This window comes from Centrocercus urophasianus, unplaced genomic scaffold, assembly GCF_019232065.1.
Source record: "Centrocercus urophasianus isolate 14NV4802_14NV808 unplaced genomic scaffold, USGS_Curo_1.0 seq_16, whole genome shotgun sequence".
Lineage (NCBI taxonomy): Eukaryota > Metazoa > Chordata > Aves > Galliformes > Phasianidae > Centrocercus > Centrocercus urophasianus.
Window position 1 is genome coordinate 19908854 of NW_024884711.1, and position 25522 is coordinate 19934375.

General features: G+C 39.7%; 1 protein-coding gene across 1 annotated transcript in view; it reads right to left on the reverse strand.

Annotated features, from left to right (window-relative positions):
- BZW2 (basic leucine zipper and W2 domains 2) overlaps positions 1-25522 on the reverse strand; it is a 52139-nt gene that overhangs the window by 17330 nt on the left and 9287 nt on the right. Inside the window, exons 2-5 of the mRNA XM_042816792.1 lie at positions 14409-14473; positions 8096-8272; positions 6924-7027; positions 4229-4294 (exon numbers count right to left, since the gene is read on the reverse strand). Of these exons, the coding sequence (XP_042672726.1) occupies positions 4229-4294; positions 6924-7027; positions 8096-8272; positions 14409-14466 (405 nt within the window). The 5' untranslated portion in view covers positions 14467-14473. The remainder of the gene's footprint in view (positions 1-4228; positions 4295-6923; positions 7028-8095; positions 8273-14408; positions 14474-25522) is intronic.

The window sequence follows — 25522 nt, forward strand, 5'->3', positions numbered from 1 at the left end:
TTCTGCTGTTCAAGGATATTATTCCATACTCTCAAGTAATTCAGGAGAAAACTGAGTTATGAGACAAATCAAAGCCTTCAACTGACCCCCTCAGAAATCACCTCAAAAAAATAGAACACTTAACTCAATGCAGCTGTTACAGTTTTTCATTACTGATTAAGAGCTCTTCTTTTACCATCACTATTAAAACCTGCGCAGGAAAGTCACAGAGCATTCAAGTTACCTCAGAACAGTAGCAAGCCACCCACAAGATGTTCCAGGCTGATACTTCCCTGCTATTACACAAGTGCTGGTATTACTGCTTTTGTTACACTGATTCTAAGCATGAAATGCGCAATTCTGGCCCACAGTTCTATAATTTCTAGCATAGTTATAAGAACTCCTGCCTATTTTAGTGGGAGTTTAGAATACCTAATAAGCACAAGACTAGACCTAATATGCTGCTGTGTTGTTTTTTCTTTTACAGAGAAGTCTATTAGTCACAAATTCTAAGCATAAAAATTACACACAAGCACACAAGTAAAGGTACACATAACAAAAAAATGGCATTCCTACTCTTCTCTCGCAATATTAAAATCTTAATAGTGAAAATTAAGGAATTCTAGACACAGCAAACAAGATAGCTTTTTATATTATCATTATCTGAAGTGGTCTGTTGCTTTTGTGTTTGACAGTTTGTTGCAGCTGTAGACAGCCTTGACAGCAACTGTCAGCAATGGGAAGGCATCTAACATCATAGTACATACCTGATGATTGACTTTTTGCTGGCTAGAAGCCTCTATATTTACTCCACATTTGGTGTCAAAATGTTATATTCCTTTTCCAAATCAATTCATGCTTATTTTCATTAGGAAAACAGGAACACAAAGAATGAAGCTCATCTCTCCCAGTTCTTTGGATATCCCAATGTGACTCAAATAGTACAAGGGCTGCTGCAAGAGTAATGCCTCCTATTTTATTATGATGGCCTACAATATCAGAGGCTGATGTTGGTCGTATGGCAGTAGAGGTTCAGCCTTCCTGCCAATACCCCTCTGCATTTTCTTGCTGCGTGACAGATGGCAGCAGAGGAACAGTCTGACAGAATGGCACCTGCCATGGAAGCGTGTATGAAGCAAAGGTGTGGAATTGAAATCCTCCATGTAAGCACAATTGCACCCACTGACATTCATTGATGCCTGCTGAACACTTTTTGGAGAGCAACCAGGGGATGACAGTAGCAAGGCAGCGGGTGGTGAAGCACCAGAACAGGTCACCTTCACTAGTGCAGATTCATAGGAGCATGGCATTCAAGCTCTTGTTCATCCCTATTGCCACTGGTGCTGCCTGTGTTGAAAAGAGCATTTTGTAACCAGGAATTTGTTCCATCAAGCAGTGTAACTGTGCTCTTTGGATCTGTTGTAGTTATCATGGAAATAAACAGGAGGTGTTACTTTCAGAGCAGCCTACGTATTTACCAGCACTAAGACTAAAAAATACTTACCTGTACCTTTACCACAATTTTCATAAAAGCAAGAACTACATCGAATCCTTCTTGAAAATGCCTAAATAGACAGCTAATAATACTGCAGACTTCATCTACTCATCTGAACAGAAATTTGGAACTGACAATTTTACTTAAGTTACAGTAAAACACTGTCAGAGGTCTAAGCAGGAACAGAGACTGAACAGAACTCGTATGAACTCAAGATGGCTACATTAAAAAATAGCAGGTGAGCAACCCTTAAACATCACCTCCTTCTGTTGAAATTGCTTAATTTCAATAATTAAGTAATTATGAAATAAACGTTTGGATATACAGTTTGCTTATGTCATTAGAAGAAGGAACAATATACAGTTGTGAGGGAAGAGAATTCAGAAAAAAAAAAACCTGAAAGCTAGAAGCAAGGCACAAAAAGGACTGGGAAATAATGCTGCTCTAAAGATAAAATTATGAACTAAAGGATATATAGTAAATACTGCCATCTAAGACAATCCCTCCTAAAAGAAGTCCCACTGATACCACCTGCTTCAGACTGAAACTGCTGGTATGGCCTTGTTTTGAGCACAACTTTTTCTGTGAGAAGAGCTCATTTCCCCCCAAATACTCTACCTGCCTAATGAATCTGCCAGAAAAAAACAAGTCATTGCTGGGACAGTGACCATGGGAACAGCATCCAGTAGTCACTTTCGCTTTTCTAAGAGCTGTGAAGGTGCAGTAGCTTCTGAAGGTGTAGAAATCCCTTCCAGAAGTATTAATACATCTACATCTATGAGCATATAACCCTCTTTATGGGCAGCTACTCATGCACATTAGTGCATATGTTGATTAAAGCGCTAACCAGGTAAAAATCCAGTACCATCATCAGGAGATGGACACTTTAAGTACGGGTTCACAAAAGCAGAGGGAGGAAGAAGATAAGAAGGCAGCTACAAATAACATCTATGAGTTTTAAGTCAGTGACAGTGAAGGGGTATTACACAAGCCCAAAACTACATTATAACCTTCCCAGTTTTTAATTCTGCAACATGGAGTATTAAGGGACACTTCCCCCCTCCATCCTCAGCAACGGCAGCTAAACAGCATCGTGTCCAAAGTCAAAGAGCGCAGAAGCCAAGCTGAGATTTGCACAAGAGCACAGAGCTAAGGATGGCAACTGAGGGACAGGCAGGAAAATTCAGCCCATTATAATAGGGCCAGTGTGCAAACCCACTCATGTGGTCTACTGCACAAGATGTAATCTGATGCTCAAAATCATATACAAAGTGCATATATAACACCGAAGTTTGCAGCCTGTAAGCTGAACAAGCCCTCTCTGAGCCCCACACTGTCAGAGCCAGGATCCTTCCATCAGCTTTACATCAGATTTCAGGACTCCAGCCAAATTGTACCTCAAATTACTGCTTTGCCTTAAAACTAGCATACAGTTAATCTTTAGATTATTGACATTTATTCCTCAGTTGAAGAGATGAATTATTATATATTAAGCATGGTTTCCTCTTGTCAGTACTGTGCAAAGTGAATTCTCAGCAACTCAAAGGACTCAAAAATCTGGTTACAGGAGAGCGAGGAGGCGGCCTGAATTGACATGACATTTGTTTAATATGCAGAACACTCTGAAACTTGAATGCTGTGAGTCAGCGTTTCTCATGTCAATGATTATAGTAATTAAGAACAAGAACATCAGATTTGTGTGGGAATGGAGGTAAATTTAGGTCTTCAGAATGATGTATTGAGTAACCAGAATCAGTTAAAAGGCATGCTGGTCACAAGTGCAAAAATAATTTCCTGCATGAGCAAGAATGTATAAATAACAGCCAAATTCATTCAGCCACAGGAGGTGGTGGTGAGGCATCACACTCCAGACTTATCCTCACTTGACCCCTGCAGCGATCCTACTGATGTTCAGATTGTAGAAAAATATACTTTTAACAGGGCATTTCACTCACAAGACAGGTTCTGGCAATACCAGTGTGCTCGTTAACTTACAACGCAGCACAGTTTGTCATTTACTCAGGCCAAATTAAAAATAGAATAAAGAAAGAATTTACCTCTGTTACCAAGAATTTAAAGCACTCTAGATACATTTGAAAAAAGAAATATATTTCTACATATGTTTCTCCTGTTTCCTTACAATTCAATACAACACAGAATCTACACCCACTACATCCAGTCGACCATAACAGGCAAATCCCGAGAACTCTGCAAGTGCAGTGATGACTTCTCTTGTACATATCTGTGGCCTCAAATACTGAAACTAGTGGTTAGGACACATTCCGTAACATAGAAGCAATTCAATACTCATACATCAAGTGCCATTTTGCACAGCACATCTGCATTTATTCTATAGGGGGAAAAAAAACAACCAATATAGACACATTATCTATTAGCAGGATAGTAATACCTACTCTTATTAAGAACTATACCCAAATCCTGCATAGAAAAGCCTAGAATAAAGTAAATTTAGTCAAAGCAACCAAAGGAAGCATTAAGTAAATTTAGTCAAAGCAACCAAAGGAAGCATTAATTCAAAACTACCCTAGATCAAGCACCACCAGCAGCATTCCCACGAAGCTAAAGTTGCAGATTAAAGCTGCCACCCCTGCCAACTGTAGATTCCACTCTCTTTTCCAGCAGAGCTAAATAAAATACACAACAGAGCAGAACTTACATACACAATTATATTAGAGTAAAAACAAAACAAAACACAAACAGTAACTCAAAAAAAAAGCCTGTCACCAACATTACCTTTTTGATTTCATCTTCAAATGCTTTCTCCAGATATTTGTATCTCCTGATAAGCTTGTTGAAGACCTAAAGGAAAAACCATGAGATAATTAAAATGTTTAAAACAACAACAACAACAACAACAAAAAACTTAGCCCAAAAAAGCAAAAAGAAACAAGTCTACCACTGCTGAATCCAAGAAAAATGCATGGCCAAACCATGACAAGACTTCTCATTTTTATGCCTCCACAACAGGAGAGGAGAAAGTAACACAGGCGGCTTACATTATAATGTTCCTTTAGATATTAATAAAGACTTTGTTTCTAGGAAATAAGTAGCCAGCAGTGTATTTCTGCCATCATCTACCTCACTGTATATCGCATGACTTACCACCAAACATTCTCAAGAGTGGAAAATATGAATTCTGCAATTCTGATATATAGAAAAATGCCTGAATCACAGAATTTACTACAGCTTGAAAAACTTTTCTTCTTCTTACTTCTCAAAATATTATTGCCACTCTCCTTTATGCCCTTATCCATAGATCAGAAGCAGAAGAAAGTGGGAGGAGGAAGAGGTTAACACACAGAAAATTTGTACTTTGTCCCCTTCTTCTGATAATGCAGCTCTCTGAGGAAGCTGTCCCACATATATCAATGGAGTGAGGCGGTAATGCTGGTTATCTTCATTGCAGACAGGATCTCTATTAAATCCACTAACATGAAGACTTAGAATAAAACTCACTACCGCCAGGGAAGAAGGAAGAAGCTTCCACAAAGCTTTTACAACTACTATGTTCTTGGAAATACTTGTTCTCCAGTTTTCACCACTTGTTCCTCATCTTGCGACCACAGATTATGAAAGCAGAAGCAGCACAGGTGCAGGATGGAAGAAGTGAGAGATAAACTAAATAAACAAGTAACTGCTCTCACTACTGTACAAAGGGCACAAAAATATGACTCACTGTCATATATAAAAAGATTTGTATGAGGAAAAATATGACATATCATCAAACTGGATGGGGGAAGTAAAAGGGGAAATGAAGTTTTCAGTCATTTTTCAGAGAATGTAAAATACACTCAGACATTCTAACAGGTACTGTTTTGGCTCTGAACAAGGAAAACTGAAATATCAAGTTGCAACCATATTAAGAGGTAAAAACAAACAGAAGTCTAATAAAATAAGACAGAAAAGACAAATGTAAGCCAGGATTTTGTTCATATTTTCCAATAACACGTATTTTGTTAAGTCCTTCTAAAATGACATAAGTACCTGTTATAAGCAAATAATCTGCTAATGCATCATCACTATCCCTTGCTTTTCCCTTAAAGACTTTTCTGTCTTTGTTTCCACAACTAGAAACACAAGAAGCAGCCACTCTACTAGCTCATAGGAAGACAGATTAAGAAAGTAAGAAGCTCTGAACAGCATTTTAGCCTAACTTCACTTTTTCATAACGCAATACAAGCTCTATTTCCAATATGCATGAAAACTGGCAAGGTATATAAAAAGAAACATCCTTTCAGGCATTAATTACAACATCCTGCCCTTTGGTTCAAAATGCAGAAAACACATTCAAAATTCTAGTGCTTCAGATCCTGAAACTTCTGTTTGCCAACAGCCAATATTTTAATATTAAGTTTGTCCCTAGAGACCTTGTACTGCCAATTTTTATTATCAAGTAGTTAAAGCACTAGAACAGAATTAATGCTTTTATTAATAACAGACTTTCCTAGAGCAGAATACCCTATTTTTAAGAGATGATAAAGGTAATACAATGAACATAATGATTTCCGTCCCAGAAGTTTGCATAGTTCACTTCTCCAGACTATCAAGGATGTATTTTTAAAGGAACTTTGTTATTTAGCAAGTCTTTGTTGCTGATGGAGATTCTGATCCCAGCATCCTTTAGAACAACCATGCAGCCGTTCAGCCACTTGTCGCTCTCAATACCTTTACAGGGATAGCAGCCTTTATGCTTTTGCTTACTATCTTCAACACCCCAATAGCAATTTGTTATATAAAAGAACGTACTTCTGATATCAGATTTTCAATGGTAAAAAATCTTTTTTTTTTTTGCTGTATTCAGAACTGCATATTGGCCTAAAACTTTCAATTCTTACTGTATTTTCTCATGTACATCTCCTAATGTAACACAACATTAATTTCCCTTCAATAATGCTTTAGAATACATTATTTATGCTAATTTCATACACACCAATTTGTGCAGGCCATGTTTTAATTTGAAAAAACTGTACAGCACGTATGTAGGAGAAATTAAAGTTCTCAGTATTTTTTCCAACATTTGCCCAATTTCTAACTAGCCATACAACTACAGGATGGAGGCTTGAGATGTGCATTTTTGTCATTCACACTTCATGTGTTTCTAAAAATATGTTTCTGCAAATCTTTAAGGCTGTATGTAGAAAAGGCCAACAAAACTAGTAAGAATGATGTATAAAATAATACGAACCCAAGCGTGAACTGAAAAAAAGACTTTTTTGTAGAAGAAAGAGCTCACAGGCATGATCAGAAAATCTCAGGTATCTTATTCTGTTACTAAATAGTTATGGTAGGGCAGACTACTGGTTAACTGAACTTTCAATTATCCTGAAACCAGCCAAGTGCAGCCTAGGCAGTCTGCAGATGTTCCACTATAATCCCTCTTGGTTCATAAACAGAAAACAGTAATCAAGCAGCCCTTTCTTATCCTGACCTGAGCATAGTTTCGGATGGCATCGTGATCTTCTTCTGCAAAAAATACACAGTGACGGGTCATCTTGGTCTTGTCATTGTCATCTATGCGTGTGCCTCCAGGAGCTAAAAGAAAGCAAAGGCAAAAAAGTATCAGTACAATTGAGTTAAAAGGAACGAGTGAGGGAGAAACCCATACAAGTGTTGTGGAGCTGTAACGCCACCTGACAGAAAGGACAGCTGACTGATGCTGCAACTGAGATCACAGACCTTGAAGGACTGAGAAATTCAGGTCACACTAAAGAATCTCAGCTGCTTTTGAGAGCAATGAGCAGGATCAAGAAAGTGTAGGTTGAAGCATAATTCTTCCATTTACTTTAAGTGCTACTTTAAACACCATAATAATGTAAATAACTTCCAAAGATAAAAGAATTAATTCTGTTACTAAGTTAAGAACTTAGAACATTTTCCTAACTCCATGAAAACATCCAAACAGTGCCACAAAAGCCTCCTCCTGGGTTATTTTGTTTGGAGCTTTTTTTTTTTTTTTTTAAATAGAACTTCCATTGGCTTTTGTTTCCTGCGTTATCTTAAAACTTTCAAAAATATCTTTGCTTCTAACAAAACAAAGAGCAGGAAGCAGTAATCAAACCAGTGCAACCGGTAAAAAGAGCCAAGTTATCCAAATTCAGGGGAAGGAACAAGTTAGGGAATTTTCCCATGCTGCCACTGATGCCTGGGGAAAATTCCCTATGAACATGCACAAAGCACTACTCGTTATCCTTCAGCTCCTTTAGCAACCTTGTGTTCCTAGGTCTACAAAGCAAACTTCGCAGCAGCTAATCACCTAGAGTGCTGTATGACACCTCCTTAAGCTCATACATTCCTGTTTTCCATAGTCAATGTCTCTCATTTTGTTTGCTATTGCTTTTATGTGCTCTTTCAGCTCAGCCTGAAGGCTTCACAGACCACTACACATTTTTTGTTATATAGGCAGGATGCCTCCTGACATTGTCAAGTCCCCAGGTATTTTGGTGACTAACAATAGGATAGTCTGTGACATTATATCCAAAAAGTATTTAGACAAGTACCATTCTAATGCAGTTTATAATTTCCACTTTCTAAAGGAAAAAAGCATCTTCAAAGAAACAGGGCTAATCCTCAAAATTCTGCATCAGGTACACTGCAACTTACCAAGCATGCTGCCAGCTACCAAAATATCAAAGAGAGTGTCAGCATAGCGGCGATAATCAAGCCGTGAGCCTGCTGAATCCAGGAACTTGGCTATGGCCTCCAGGTCACTCCCAGCTTCATTGAGACCTTGGACAATAGTATCCCTGAAGACTGTGGGTTCAAATTTCTCTTTTTCATCTGGAACAGGAAGGAGAATGTAAAGGAGAGATAGTTTCAAAATTCTTTATCAGCCAGTGACTCAAAATAACCACAGCACCTAAATGTGTTCTTCCTGTTCTGGTCAGGGCAGTACACAAAAGAGTGTTCAGTTGGCTTTTATTGCCTTTGGAAGTCTTGCTGTGTTTACCCTCGCTTTCCTCTCTCATTCATAGCCTCAAAATACCAAAACATATGTGGGGGACAAGGAAATACTGAAATTGCTTTCCAATTTTGTACTCTCACTGGAGATATTACTAAACATATGTGCCACTATATGTTGTTAAATCTGGTATCAGAATAAATTATCTGTCAGTTTTGTGTAAGTAGCATAACTATAGTGATATTATTTAATTGCTCATGTTTTCCTTTAAATAATTACAGTTACATATTTCAAAGGGACAACCTTTGGGGAAAGACAATAAGCTATTCATGAAAACAGCTCTTCTGTAAATATTTAGTATTCTACCACATGGTTTAACCAAGAATTTATCTTTTATTCACCAACCTGAGCTCTAAGGAAACAAATGCAGTGCTAACACCACACTTTCTACAGTCATTCCTGGTTGAACTCAGTTAAGGAACATCCTGAAACCCCACACAGCATTCCTAATGCCAAAGCCACCACTCCCAACAGATGCAACCACAACTTCCAAGTAAAGCTAGATGTTACAGATGTTACACATCTCCTGATACTATTCCTTGCAGACCAATAATAATAATTACAACATACAGAAGTTTCTGAGTAAAACAGGTCCTGACTTTACACAAGGGCACACACGAAACATTCATTACCATTAAAATAAATCTGAACTTCAAAAACACAACCAGAAATTCCTCCATAACACTCAAAAATACTATAAAGAACACACTCTGTTACCACTTGCTAATAAGCATGGATTAAAAACTTTAAAAACCTACGCTTAATGTATCCTGAAACAAATACAAATATAGAGATTTTAGTTACTAAGACAACTAGGTAAAGTTTCTGCCCAAATATGTCCTAATGAAATCAGAAATGGCTGAGATTCTCTCAACTCCATGGATACTCAAACCTACGGTGGTTACCTGTTCCCAACCCCAGCTTGTCACGTAGCAACGAACACCATCACAGTACCATCCTAGCCTCTCTCCTACCATACTCTCATCATTACCACACTGTAAACCTCTCCACTGGACTGAAAGTAGCTTTTACTTCCCCCCAGACTTTGAGATCTTCAGAGTATTTTGTTGTGTTGCCTCATTTCCTAGCTGTGATGAAGACTTAGAGTCTGCCATAGTCACATAACTGTAGTGCTGGTTCTGCCCATTGCAGATAAACCACAGAGGAAGGGAAACTGAAGGACATGTCTTTGCTCTGGGAAACTGTCCGTAGGTAAACACTCCCAGGAATCCAATTGGAGCTATCAGAACAGTTACCAAATACTTGCAGCTCTCTTCTAATGTGAAATAGTAAAACAACTTACCAGCCACCCACAAACAAGCTTTTTTATTTAAGTGTAAGTACTTCAGCATGTGTACCTCAGGCAGTTTTATCTGCACACTAGAAACACAGCTCCACCTATAAATATGTATCTGAAAACAATTCTTTTACAAGCTACCACATATGCAGTATTTATATAGTTAAAAAGCTTGATGACTCTTAAGATAGATGACAATTTTGTCTTAAGAGTTAAGTTAAATAATTGCTATATTTTGTCAAAATATTTAAGATGCTTACGTTTAAACTGAAAAGTTGTGTTTTGCACCATGTCCTCAGTAAAAACAAAAATTGTGATTAATATTTCTTGCTACTTAAAAAGAACCCTCTACTGCCCCAGAAACACTCCTCTCATTTGGTGCACCCTTCTATTTTCTTGTCTATGATAATCTAAAAATTTACACGGGAAGAGGAGGTGAATTCACTGCATGAAAAATGGTTTATAATTTTACTGAAGCATTTTTCTACCAAACTAACGCACTGAAGAATATGCTGACGTAGTACAACAGAATGAGTAAGAAGCCATCATCAAGAAGTGGTGACAGTATGCTGAGCTGTCAAGTACATAATCACTGAACAAGCACAGTTTCTATCAGGGCTAGCAAAGGCAGGTGTAGCTTGCAGATGTACTGCATACAATATTCAAGGCAGCGGTGCTATACATAGCTTTTCATTTTCATCAGGTCCCAGATCCTTACTTCCTTGTAAGGAAATCACAAAGTACATCTGTACCTCCCTCCTTAAGAATCTGTTCCAGCTGCTCAAGAGAAAGCCCACAGCTCTTTTTTCTAAGGAAGATAAATGAGCTGCCCTATTTAGTCCCTTTTCCGACTTCACCGTAACACTGACTTTACTCAATAATTCTCCTTCACGAAAGAAACTAAAATGCACAGCTTAGCTCAGCTCCTTCTTATGCCACCATTTATGTTTTTGCACAGTTTTTCAGCTGTTAATAGCTCTGCGATATCTATACCATGGGGACAAACATGGCTGCCAGGTAACGTCTATCAGCTTACTAGAACAACACTCACTGGTTGTTTCCATTAACATTTAATGACATTTTTTGTCCTTAGGTATTTGTCAACTGCCTGGATACGTACATTTTCCTCACTAACCACTGCCACTTTTGTTACTCCTATTTCCTCCCTTTCTACATCAGACTACACAAACAAGATGTAATGAATTTGCATGCATGCAAGTACAGTGAGGTCAATACATTTCCCATGTACCTGCACATCAAGCACAAACTGTGGCCAGACAACAACTACTGCTGAGCCTCATCAAAAGTCTTGTAACTGACAGGTATACAGATTATTCCTGGAACTAAGCATACCACCATCTTCATTCGGATTGACAGAAACCCGATAAGGATCTGCCTCAGAGGTTTTTTCCTTTACAACGTTAGTTTTCTTCTTTCACATCTTGGAAAGTGACTTCAATATGTGCCACTGTATACACTTCAGAAAAGCTTTATATTATATGTATTATATATATAATATATATACTATATTCTATGATTCTGTAACTCTTATTAGTTCAACTGATAGAAATGGAAGGAGGGGGATTTAAAAGTTGCTATCTCAGACTGCTCTTTTTTAAAAAACATTTTAGTCTCTGAACACCTTTTCAAAATTTAAAGGAAAAAACAAACAAACATTGTCATCTTCCTTTATTGCCTTCTGAAAGCTCAGAAATCATTCACATCTGTAGACTAGTTGCAGCTAGCTGAGCAGCAATGGACTTCATAGTGACAAGTATTTTTTATTAAACGTCTGACCACCATGCCACAGCTCACTTTCTACTCAGACAGCAGCATTCTTGGGAGCTGCAGAAGGAGAAAAGTGCATCCTCTGAAAATCAACTGGCAAGAAGCATTATCCATAATTCAACCAGTTTCCTTCAGCATTTGCATATTTCAGTCCCTCTTAACGGTCTGCCTGTCGCATACACCAGAAAGTCTCTAATGACTGAAATGCCAGAGTCAAACCATACTCAATGCACTCAGTCACAGAGTGGAAGTCAGAACAGAAACAATTAGGATTTAGATTAGAAGATGCTCTAAGTGCCTGCATATTAAGAGTTCAATATTCCAAATTCCATATAAGTTATCTCCTAAAGCAAACACCTCCCTCAGTCTTCCAACCACTGCTCCAAGTCTTTTCCTTCCATACAGTTAAGAAAAATATTACTTATAATTATTAGTGGTAGCATAATAAGAGTCAGAGTACCAAATCAGTGCCAGGACCTCATTGTGCTACATACAATACCAAACAAGGTCTGAAAAGAATGTCCTATCAAAAAAGAGAATGTTCTGAGACAATTTTAGTAAGTAAAATAACTACCAGAACTGACTGAATTAGACTTAACAATACGTATAATCAATCCAACGGTACACATACCTGGTTGATTTGACAGCATTACTCTTTAGGAACTGTTAATTCCATTGCTCTAATTACACCTCTGCTGTTGCTAGCTAATGCTGTTTCGAACCATACTGACAGAAAAGTTAATCTCACTAATTACTGGAGCACTATGACATTTATTTACAAACACCAAAGGTTTCTTTTTCAAATTAGTTATACCTGTAGACATTGTATGTGCATAAATAAAAAGGATATTTTCAACTGAAGAGGTTCCGCTTACTTGTATGAACTGTGCCAGCTAAGACAACAGAGGAAGCAATGCGTGCAAGGGAGGAAAGTTGAAAAACCTGGAACTGCTCTTTAACAGAACTGCAAAAAAAGCTATTTCACAATTCTCACCCAAGCTTCGTGACTTTCCTAGATTTTAATACATTCACTCAACTCCTCAGATTCATGGTAGAATTAGCAGCTTTCTGAGGAAGGCTACAAACTCTTTTTGTTTCTTCCATCCACAGTGAGAAAATGCTCTTATTCACATTATCTGTCACAACAAACTCAGATCAGGTGACAGCTTTTAATGGGAAACAGGAAAGTCAAGATGGAAAAAGTCTGTTACATGACAGATAGGAACTCCATCTGTGCATACCAAAAATCAGCTACTGCAACTGCAACACACTGAAATCTTCATTTCACAAATCAGACATTATCTTCTGAAAAAGTTTATTTTATTATCAATATTTTGAGTGTGTGTATACATATGTTTTTTTTTTTGTTGTTTTTTTTTTTTGCTCTCATCAAAGTGTCAAGCATTCACTTGTCTCAGGCACTCAACCACAGAAAATGAACTCCAAGATATGAACAAGCATGTTAGAAGGACCTGAGCATCCTTCTGGACAAAAGATTGGCCAGGAGCCAGCAGTGTGCCCTTAAGCCCAAAAAGGCCAATGGTTATCTTGGGGTGCATTAAAAAGATTGTAGCCAGCAGGTCAAGGGAGGTTACCCTCCCCCCCCCTGCACTGTGCCCTGGTGAGACCACATCTGGAAAACTGCATGCAGTCCTGGGCTCCCGAGATGAAGACAGACTTTTAGAGAGAGCCCAGTGGGGAGCCACAAGGATGTTTAGGGGCTGAAGCATCTCCCTTTTGAGGAGAGGCTGAGAGACCTGGGACTGCTCAGCCCAGAGAAGAGAAAAATGAGAGGGCATCTTATCAACGGTAATAAATAAGAAAAAAGTGGAAGGCTAAGAGGATGGGGCCACTCTTTTCAACAGTGCCCAGCAACAGGACAACGGCTGCAAACTGAAACACAGGAAATCCCATAGAAGCATGAGAAAAACCTCCTTTAAGTGTGACAGAGCACTGGAACAAGTTGTCCAGAGAGATGGAGTCATCCTCTCTGGAGATGTTCAAAACCCACCTGCACATTTTTCTGTGTAACCTACTCTAGGGACCTTGCTTTAGAGGAAGGAGTGTGGGGGTGGGAAAAGATATTCCATTTCCAGAAGTCCCTTCCAACCCTTACAATTCAGTGATTCTTGCTATATAGGATACTTGCATGATCAGTACAATCAGCACTATCTGTCTCCTTTAAAAATGGAATATATACAGATTGGTAGCCATTTTTGAAGAAAAATCAGTATTACAAAAACGGGGTTCATGTCATGGCAATTAAGTGTTTTAACAATCAGAATCAAACTACACTAACAGAGTAGAAAAACATTTGTTTTTTTGTTTGCTTTTGTTCTCTGTTGTCTTTGAAAAGAGCTTTCTGCTAAAGCAAATGAGTCCAATGAGATTATTTGATGTTATAATGGAACAGAATTTCCTTTTCAGAAGTGAAGGATTCATTTACAGAGACGGCGTAAGTTTGAATCAAAGAAATATGCATAAAAACAAGAACAGGCAATTTATGTAATCTTCACATAAAAGCTCACAGTTTGCTTTCTTAATCAAAAGGGACACATTCAGAAACAGCTAAGACAAACAGTAAGTTTTCTTCATAATACATAAGCCTACTGTAAACTCAAAACCTAATTCTTAAACAATCTCTGCAAGATTTAACAGCAAAGAAATCCAAACTTAAAAGTATCAATGAAGTCCTGAAACATAAACAAAATATCCAAAACCTTACAAATAAGTTACAAATAACATCTATATTCTTAACATAGCAAGGGGAAGAGGAGAAAAATCTTAATCCTATTAAATACCAGACATTGTATCTATTGTTTTTATTCATTTCTGCATGTAGGAAAGTAACAAAATGCAACATAACATACCCCTCTTCCTAGTTTTGAACCGCTGGCCTGTTAGCACCGGCTTCTGATTCTTATTCATAAAATTTCTGGAGAAAAAAAAAAAATATATATATATTTTTACAATGATATTTACAGACAACAGTTTACCTAAAGGCAAAAAAAAACAAAAAACAAAAAAAACCAACAACCCAGCCAAACATTCAATGTTATAAAATCCTGGTATGTGAAAGAGAAAACAAGTTCTTAGTATAATAATAATAATTAGTATTATTCAAAAGATTATTAAAGATACTACTGCACCTGTTCCTCTGCCTCTACCTCCTGTCTTCCAAAGAAAAAACAAAAAAAAAAAACCCAAACAAGAAAACAAAAGAGATGGTCAGCAAACCCAGCTCTCCCCACATGAGAAACAGTTCAAATCCAAGCAGGAACAGGAAGGAAGAAGCCTCTGCCTTTAGTGCAGGCACCTTGCCAGCCCAGAGCACCAGGACAGAGATGGTCCCATCACTGGAGTCACAACTGGTGCAAGGAGCCACCAAACTGACAGCCAAACAGAAAGAAATATTGCAAAACCCTACAGTGTGTCCCAATGGTCCTGGCCCTGTATCACTGCTAGGCTCTGCCAGTCACTGCTGCACACCCTGCAGGTCTTCAGGTCGCTGGCATGGACAGTTTGCTCATCCAGAGCTGAGCTTTACCATACAAGAAGCTTCATCCTTTGGATGTGTTCTCTTAAGAAATTTGGTTTTACATAAATCTGTATTTATGTTTCTCCATCAAGGACTCTCTAGCACAAATTTCAACATGGTATCTAGGTGAACTGGGCTGCAGGCCCATTCAAAAGTATGTCCCTTTGCAAGCACTTGCTACCACGTAAAAAGAGAAACTCGCTGGCTAGAAAGATGCCATCAACCACACATTATTACCTAAGCAATGGTCTCCCCTCCTCAAAAGCTTACACAGCAGTTAGCAGTGCTCTAAGAAACACTGTTCCCATTCACCACTCTCTCCTAGTTGCAGTGTCACCAACAAGCCACTTCAGTAGTGCTTCAGATGTGTAGCTTGGCAAACCACTGCTCTCTAGGGTAGCCCTGTGATTTATCAGCAGTCAGAAAACACCAGCATGCACTGGAATGTGCCAAGTCCACAGTCAAGACTGGTTTTGCTTTCCTGCAAGTCATATGAAAAATAGCAACCAAGCCAGTTATACTGAGAGGCTGACATTCATAACCGTGATTTAAAGCTACTGTCTTAACAGAGAGTATTTCAGAACAACCAGCACACTACACTGCCTTCTGGAAAACACTCCCACACATCTGCAAGGAGAGAAAGAACATCATACTGCAATACCACAGGATCTTCTGAAGTGCTGTCAAATCCCAGTCCCTCTTCACAAGGGAGCTCAGACACCTCTTTCCCCCCACGCAGCTGTCTCAGAGGCTGAGAAGAAGTAGGAGGTAGGCTCAGGAAATACACCATAGCCCTGAGCAACAGGCCAGACTTCAGCCATGGACCAACCAGATGTGACACTTACCTGCTGTGACCATTATTCATAGAAGATGGGAGTACAAAATAAACCCAGTGAGAAACACCTGGGAGAGTGTTTTGTCCCCCAACGCCTCAGCCCTTGCCCGTGAGCTTTAGACAGTTTTAAGCAAGTTCTTGCAGCCACTGGACAGGTACCAGCACTGTCTATTTCCTCAGTGAAAAAATTGCAGCTTTGAGAGCAAAGAACTGAACAAAGGCATCTGACCTCAGCCTAGGAATACTTACTATAAAAGACAGAAATGCATATGCTAAATTTCTACTGTTAGAGTTCCTCTGTAACATTGCTAAGACTGGAAAGATCCATCAAGTCCAACCACTGACCCTTCATCACCACATAGCTAAGTCACACCCCTCAGTGCCACATCCACATTTCTTCAACACCTCCAGGGACAGCGACTCCACCACCCCTTTGGGCAGCCTGCTCCAATGCATTACCACACTTTCAAAGAAGAAATTTTTCCCTAATATCAAACCCAAATCTCCCCTTGTGCAACTAAAGGCCATTCCCTTTCATCCCATCATTACTTACACAGGAGAAGAGCCCAACCCCCACCTCACTACAGACTCCTTTCAGGTAGTTGTAGAGAGATGCAAGGTCTCCCTAAACCTCCTCTTTTCCAGACTAAACAATCCTAGCACCCTCAGCACCTTCTCATAAGATCTGTGTTCCAGACCACTCACCAGCATCATTCACCTGCTCTGAACATGCTTCAGGATCTCAGTGTCTTACTTGCAGTGAGGACCCAAACCTGAATGCAGTACTCAACGTGTAGCCTCACCAGGGTTGAGTACAGGAGGATGGATCACCTCCCTGCTCCTGCTGGTAACACTATTCCTGAGACAAGCCAGGACGCCACTGGCCTTCTCGACCACTTCTGATGTATTTTTAAACTGCTTGAAGAGTAGTACACAGCTTAAGGTAGGCTATCAGATTTTAAAACTGTTCATAATTAAAATAATAAAAAATTACGACCTTTAGGACATCCGGGAACAAGAGAGAAAAAGGAAAAAGCAGTTAATGTAAGAATTGCCACTTGCGGCAGACTAAATGACTAGAGGTCAGCGCAATAGAAGAGACTCTCGAACAGTTAATTACTAGGAATGAGAGCTCTGCCTTCTATATTTAGCTTTAAATACACTGTGCTTTAATCTGTTTGAGTGAGGGTCAGGCTTTATAAGGCACTCCCTAAGGCACTGGCCCAGCAAGAGCAAAGGCACAGTCACCAAGAGGGAGCAGGAACATGAGCCTGAGCAAAACGAACCCAATGATCTCTACAAGCCCAGAACCAATCTCCAGTGCAAATGACACCAGGTACTGCGAGCAACAAAAGCTGCTGCCACCACAACAGGTACCTGGAATGATCATTTAAAATTTGAAGTGATTGCAATGAAAAACCAAAAAAACAAAAAAAACAAATAACCAAGGATACACTGATAACCAACTCTGAAGTGATGGCTGAAAGCTGTAAGTTCAGCACGGTAGTGTAAAATCTGCACAGAGCATTGCATTTGATAGACATGCTTAATGTGGTACTATCTGAGGTCATATAGTTCTCAAGCCTTGCAATCAGAAACCTTGAAATTCTACATATGTTTTACTTTTTGAAAGATACAGGATAGCTCAGTGCAAAGGCAAGTTTTGAAATGCCAGCTAGGTAAGTCAGAATGGTTTCTGAGGCATAGATTCAATAAGGATGGATAAGGGTAGGATGGAAACACTGCCAAAAAGAAAGCCTCAAACACTCATCCTGCTGTCCTGAAGTCAAACATCCTCTATGATTTGTATCAGTTGTTAGCAGGAAATAGAGCAACAGATGTGGAAATGACAGCTCCTTACCCTACTTCTTACAGACTCCACTCTGCTACAGCAGATGGGAGAAGCTCTGCAGAAGCCATTTCACTGTTCATTCTCTTTTGTATCTAGAAAATCTCCAGCAGAAAATTCATGTTCAAACTGCACATCCAGCTTCCCAGTGTTTAAGAAGCAGGACACAGATAGCACTGCTATCACACAGCCTGGTACCAGTCAGAATGGGTCTGAGACTTGCAGCTATAAAAGTCAATCAAAAATTAAAAATGATTTGACTTTAAACAGTTTCTCAAACTGCACTTCCACTTTCCTTGAGAGCCTCCTACAAAACAGATTCATACTTAAGAAACACTCAAGTTGCAAGAGTTGGTAATACAGAAGATTTTATAACTGAACAACCCTTGCAATAGAATTATGCATGCCACAGGGAAATTCTTATGATGATTAACTCCTCAATTATTTAAAGCCTCAATAAGGCTGATGTTTCTGCCAATCTGTAATACTGAAAACATTTGGTCTTGGAAATACATACCTCAAACTGAACGTATAAATACTGCAAATTTTTATCCAACTAAATCTATTTTTCTAAGCACCATTTCACACCTCAACAAAAATTTCAGAATCACTTGAGATTCTTCAAATGTGAACACATTCATGATGAATTCAAAATCAGTTGCTTCATAGCAATGAAACTTCCCTGGCAGACATCATGCCACACATCAGCAAAAAAAAAAAAACAACAACGCCACATAAAGGTAATATTTTTGTTTTAAAAAAAAAATTAAGGTCAAGCCTTTCCATACATTAAGAGGTTTTACTGGGTCTTCTTCATCCAGGAAAGCAATTACGCATTTTCACCTTCTCATCATTAAGTCTTAGGCTTAGATTTTTTTTTTTTTTCTTTTCTTTCAGCAACAAGACTACAGATACATTAAAAGCCAATTAAATACCTCACTCCAGCAGCAGGGAAGAAGGGCTGACATTCGTGCCCAAACAAGCAGCTCCCTTCACTGCTGGGAAGGCAGCAGGGGTGAGCCAACAGAACCTGAAGGTAGAAAGCCCTTAAATCATCAGCAGTGCAGAGGAACAAAGCATGTAACGGGACATTAGGACAGAAGGAAACAACGCAGCCTCAAAGTCTTGCCAAATCCTTGTCAGGCTTCCCACTTTCCACTGCGATGCTCAGCCCCTGATGAGATCTCTCTGCAAGTGTTTCACAGCAGCTGCAGGTGGCAGAGGAGGGTGGGAGCACATAACACCAACCCCACAACCCACGTGCTCACCTCACGACCACAGCGCCTTCACTGCTCTAACATGGTTGTCACCCTTGTGAGAAATTCACCTTGGGAGCCCATGTATCCTGGATGTGGTCAGCACGAAGAAGCACTGAGCTTACACCTGAGCCTGGATGGCAGCTTGCCAGGAACACAGCAGCAGCAATACTCTTCTGAAATTCACACTGACACAGTAAGGAAATAAAAGGCTCTGCCTGCCGATTCCAAGGTCCCACGTGCAGAGGATGTAAAAGAAGATGGGATACAGAAACATCTCCTCAGCCTCTTTTCTCTTGTTAATCACAACTGTGTCTCAGCCCTAAGGGAGGGGCACTTGCTGCCTTTCCACACGTTCTCTTGATTTGGGCTGACTTGTACTGCTTCATCATAATTTTCCTACTCTTGCCTCCACTCCTACAACACAATTCTCTTTTTCAAAAGGACTAAATACCTGAAAGGCTGTAACTTCATCCACGAGGTGAAAGAGCCATGCTGGGAGCTGCAGGCTTTATCTTGATACTTTCCCTGCAAAGACCACCACTAAAGTTACAGCATTGAGGAAGCCTTTATCTCAAGGACCTCACTCATCACAAAGAACCAGGAAAGCAGGAGCCAGGCCCCAGCCAGTTCAAAATTCCCCCACAGCTTTACTCCAAGTATGATCTTAATGGCTACAGGCTGGGATTAATAATTAACTTACAGTTGTGTGACTGCTTACCCACCTCCTGTTTCAGTATTTATTTGTAAAACAACACTGTTAATCCACACGTTTATTGCAGGAAAATACATCTTCTGTTACGGATTATTTTTGCTTACGATATTACAGTGGTTGAAGCAACCAGATTCTGACCTTTAATCTCATACTTGGAAGCATGCCATAGTTAACAGCAGATATCATGTTTGGCATTCTTAATATAGTGTTGTAGCAGGTATTCTACAAGAGCACTGAGTACACTCTGCCTTTCCTAAAAGAGCCTTCCAGAAGCTGTGAAGACTTGCCTTGGTTTTTTCATTTTAAATCACAGGACAGAGTTTTTCCACACCAGAGTAAGCACCCGCTGCCATAAAAGCACTTATTTCTTGTTTCCTCTCTTCCATTAGACTTAACAAAGAGCAACTGGAACTTGTTTCATTCTGTAGCAAGTACTCAACTAGTAGAAAACAAGAGTCAGAACAGAATGAAATCACACTAAAAAGAAAAAAATAAAGAATTGCACTCATGCAAAAATTAGTCCAGTCAAGAATTCTGTGTGATCTGTGATTAGTTACCCAGTTGACAAGTACAGAAGTGCAGGCAAAAAAAAAAAAAATGAGAAGACAAAGCTCACTGGAATTTGCATAAATCAGATCACCTAACTGCTAAACTGGGATACACAGAGATATTCTCAGAGAAAAAACCCAAGGAGCCCCACAGCTGCTAATTAACTCACAATCACAGACTGAATTAAATACACAACACAGTGCATGTATCCAGTGCATGTACTGCAGGCTTTTATTTGGTCACTAACCAAGAATGTCTCAAGAAGCTGCTCAGTTGAATAAAGAGGGGAAAACAAAGCAGAAACCTCCCACAGTGAAGCACCCCCAAAGTACTCCACAAAGTCAGAGAATTGCAAATTGAACCACTAAGGAAATGGTTTGAGTCACATCAGCAGCCACATGTAATATGCACAAGTCATGGCACAGTCAAAAAGAACAGAAAAAGATTCTTAATCACTGACAGGTAAAAATACAAGTCAAGCAAATGAAATCATACACTTGGGTTGACACACACAAAAAGTTATCTTTCAGTAACAAGGCTTCTTTCAGCAGCTAGGAGTCAAATACAGTTCTGAGTAAGGTATTATGGGAACTTTTGAGTTGAGAGCTCCCTCCCACTGCTGTGCTTGAACTCAAATACTCCCAAGAAAACAGAGATGATGTATTGCTACAGATCACTTTGGATCTGAATATCAATTTTAAGGTGACGGTATTCATCCAACTCAAAGCTTGCCAGCAGAAAAATAGAGGATAAAAAAGGATTGGCAGAGATTAGAATCAGGTTAACATAGAAAATGAGCAGAACGTAATACTTCTCCAAAGTTAACCAGTATTTTGTTTGTTTGCTTTAATGCAAGATTCCATTTTCAGTGGAATGAGTAGATGTTAAAACAGGACTGATCAATTCACAGAAGCACTGGCCGTGCTATTTGTCTTGGAGAAATAGAACCATCTCAATAGTCACTGTAATGACTTTGCTGAAGGAAAGATAGCCCAGTTGAAGTTTGGCAAAAACATAGCTACAAAGGCACTGCTGCCTCAAATTAGCTCAATTCTCCAAGCAATGTCTAGTAAGCTGTACTGTTGTTCACAATACACTGAGAAACAACCATTCACTGGAGCCACACTATTTCATGCCTTTGCACCAACAGTCTAATTTGCAACAAACCAAAATCTACAAGTATACAGCAGAAATCACATTGAAAAGTTATCAGAGAAGCTTCATTGCTAGCATGAGGCTCGTCAGACACAAGACAATGTAAGAACAGGTTGGTAATGAAGGCAAGTCCAAGAAGAGCAGATTTGTCACATGCAGAGCCAGTCCTCCACTCAAGTCCACCCTGTTTCTCTTTTTTAGTGCATGGTGGCAGCTGAATTTTCCATGTCAACCCTACTCATACAGCTCAACAATCACAACGGTCAAATCAGAGACGTGGTGGTTCTCTCTCTCTTGCTGTCTTAGAGTTTTGAGCAGCAGTGAGAACCCAGGAGCCCATCAGCACCTGCAACATACAGCACTGCAGGATTTGAAAACTCCAAAGCTGTTGTCAACACAATAATGGCTGGAATTAAATACATAAATAAATGCCAAGTGTCAATTCTGCAGAAAGCCATGCCTCCCAGCTGCTAACAGTATAGTATTTCATGGACTAAATACAGCAATCGGAGGAAGAATGTATTAATAGTCGGCACCTCTTACAGACTTGCAAGTGGTAAAGGCCTCAGCTTCAGCAACAACTGAATTTTTAATATATAATTCCCTAATTATTTCTTCAAAGTTTTTAGAAGAAAAGTAGTTCTCCAAGTTAACACAAGACTTTGGGTAGCGAATGAGCTTTCAGATACAAGAATTCAGGCATTTCTTGCTAAAAAGAGGTGGCACCAAGAGCCAGCAGGAGAAATGCACAATGCTTTGCACCATGTCAGCTATTCCAAACACAGCAACTAATGCTGTTAGCAGCATTCACTTGGACAGCAAACAAGCCTGTAACGGACTTGCATCACTGCATACCCAAAGCCTCCTGCTCCCTGGGGTACTTCCTCCTCCCAGCTGACTGACCCCACAGCACACAGTTATTGCAGGGATCACTGAACTCCTAAATGGGTGACACAAGCACTAAACATCCAGGCACCTTCCATATGAAAACAGATAACTGGCTTTCAGGCAGATTGATACAATCCTTGCAGTCTTAGCTAAGCTAATTCTATGGCAACATCACCCAGCAACAGTGAGATACAGAGCGCCTAAATAACCCCATTACCCTTGGCAGGTCAGAAAAATGACAGAAGAAACTGAAGTAGAGAGGGTCACAGCAGGTGCTATCCTACAAAAGTTGGCAGCCAACTGAGAGCTCTCAATCTTACTTTAGAACATAATTTCTTCTGCTGTGCACAGAAACTCTAAAGCTCTTAAGATGAATTCATGGAAGAGGCCATTCAAGAGATAGGCTATCAAGCACAAGGATGATACAACCTCCTACACTGAAAATTGCTGCAAGTGTGACAAATGTATTAACTGAAAACAAGCAGCACTCCTATCTGTTTATTTCTATACACAATATATATTAAAAACAACAGAAAACAACAAAACAACTCACCCTATCCACCTACCATGGGCCATTTTCAGGGACCAGACTCTGGAACAAAGGCCAACTTGTCTCAGTTTGTAAATCAAGCATTGTCAGGAAAGTTACAGGGATAATCTATCCCACATAGCTTCATAACATTATTCCAAGAAAGGCTGTCCCTTAAACCCATAAAGGCATAGGGCAAGAGTTAAACCACCACTGCAGAATAATCCGCTTGGGAATACTACACTTCAGAAGTACAGGGAGCTAGGTGACAAACCAACAAGGCCAGAGAGAGAGGAAAACAACAAAATTTACAAGCAAATCATAAAATCATTTGAGTTGGAAGGGTTCTTTAAAAGTGATCTAGTCCAACTCCCCTGCAAAGAACAGGAACACCTACAACTAGATCAGGTTTCTCAGAGCTTGACGGTCTCCAGAGATGGGACATGCACCACCAAGCTGGACAACATGCTCCAGTGCTGAGAACTGACATGAGTCAGCATGTTGTATTACTAATTTTGTAAGAGGATGTAAACTTGTTTCTTTTAAGAAGGAACACATTTAAATTGATAGTTTTCATTATGAAAAGACCAGAAGCACACCAATGTTACATACATACTTGCAGGCAGCTTTACTCTAGTTCCTCTTTCTCCTACTGTTCCATGTGATGTCAGTCTTAGCATTGTGACATCTGAATTTTCAGAATTGATGTCAGCATCATAAGAATATATAAAGATTAAAGAGCAAAAACAAACTCACAAAATAAAAATATGCCAAACCAATCTAAAGGAAAACCAAATTCAAGCAACCTCTCAAGCTTTCAAAATAGAGAGAAAAGCAGAGTACACACAGAGATGGATAGGCTTCCTACTCATGCTTCAGAATTTTTTTCTCCCCCCAGAAGGCCTCTGGTATTGGGCATTCAAATAAAGATCTATGGCAAGAGCCCTTTTTAAAAGAAGAAAACAACACAATGAGAAGTCAGAGCAATTCAGTTATGTTTCTACCTTCATTAAAAACACAAATCTACACACCTACACCAACTGCTCACACATCAGAACAGATGGAGGTCTGTCTTGGCACCTCATCTTCTCTCATTTCAAGAGTTCAGATTCTCCTTTCAAATTTTTTTTCACACGTTGTATCGGACATAAATGTCACTATGCTTATGTGACAATACATACGTATAAAACCAAGAATGTGTCTGTATTAGTAATCTGATCTTCCATTCCTTCAATATTCAGGAGACTTGAACATCAATCACAAAATGGCCAAGGTTGGAAGGGCCCTCAGAATCTCCAACCCCTCTGCCACATGCAGGTCCACCAACCTCCACATTTAACACTAGACCAGGTTGCTCAGGGCCCCATCCAACCTGGCCTTGAACACCTCTAGGGACAGGGCATCCACAGCCTCTCTGGGCATCCTGGGCATCACACTGTCCCAACAGCACTACAGTGACAACTATGAACGCTGTGTGTATTGATAGTTTTGCTCCTCAAAAAGAATCGTTCATGAGACATTCCGTAATTACAATCAGGTGATTCAAAGCTGCAGGCAGTGTCTTAAAGTTACTTCAGAGTAACTTTAGAATTAAGCACAGTCACAAAGCAGTGGCTGCTGTACATAGTATGAATTGAGAGTTCTGACTGTGGAACAGCTCCCCAAACTGCACCTGAAGCGTTGGGAAGAAATAATCAATTTTGCTCTATCAAATAGAACTCTACAAATCAATCCTACTCTACTCATCCTGGCATCACACAAATACCACACTGAGCCAGCTAGGGATTTCCACCCATGAGCCAGCATGCTGTCAGATATAAAACCCCATTCCACCATATAGACAGAAAATCCCAGCTGAGGACAGGAACAATGACACTGCAGCTGCTCCTGAAGCTGCTTTACGTCCACACACCACAGCTGCCAGCTCTGCTTGGAGCAAAACACAAGGAAATCAATGCCATTATGTGTGAGGACCAGCACCTACTTCACTGTTGATCACCTCACCAGGCAGTCACCAAACTCATACCCACTCTCCTGACTGAACAGCCAACAGTAAGACCTCAAAAGTAAAAAAATAACCAAGAATGAACATCTGAGTGTGACCTTGCAACTCTCGGCTCTTTGCACTATCAGTAGAAAAAAGTAAACATTTCTAGAAAACAGTTTGTCTAAAATATTTTGCTTGTCAACCTTTGGGTAAGATCTAATGCAGTCCTCCATAAACAGGCTTCAGCTTTTTGAACTGGATCAAAGGGACTGGGCCATAAGTTTCCAGCTTCTTTCATCCGCCTCTACAGCTCTACAGAAGTTCACATCTGCCCATTTACAGTCCAGAAGAAAACCCATAGCTCAGTGACAGGTAAAAGAATCTCAGAGCTGGAGTTTCAGTATACAGTCAAGGTTAACAACAGTGCAGTTGCTAATAGCATACTCTCACTTCTATAGGTAAATCAGTAAACTTCATTGCTTGTATTTCTCAAGTGATTCACAGAATTTCCACTGTGTGCTAAGAAGTTTCACAACCACTTCACCACAAACATTCCCAGTGAATGGGCTCAGCGTGAGACCACAAGCACCCACCCACACCCAGCTCACTTTCCTGCCACCAACAGCTAGCACAAGAGTTACTCATTTCTAACCCCTGCATCACAATCACAGGAACAGGTTTAA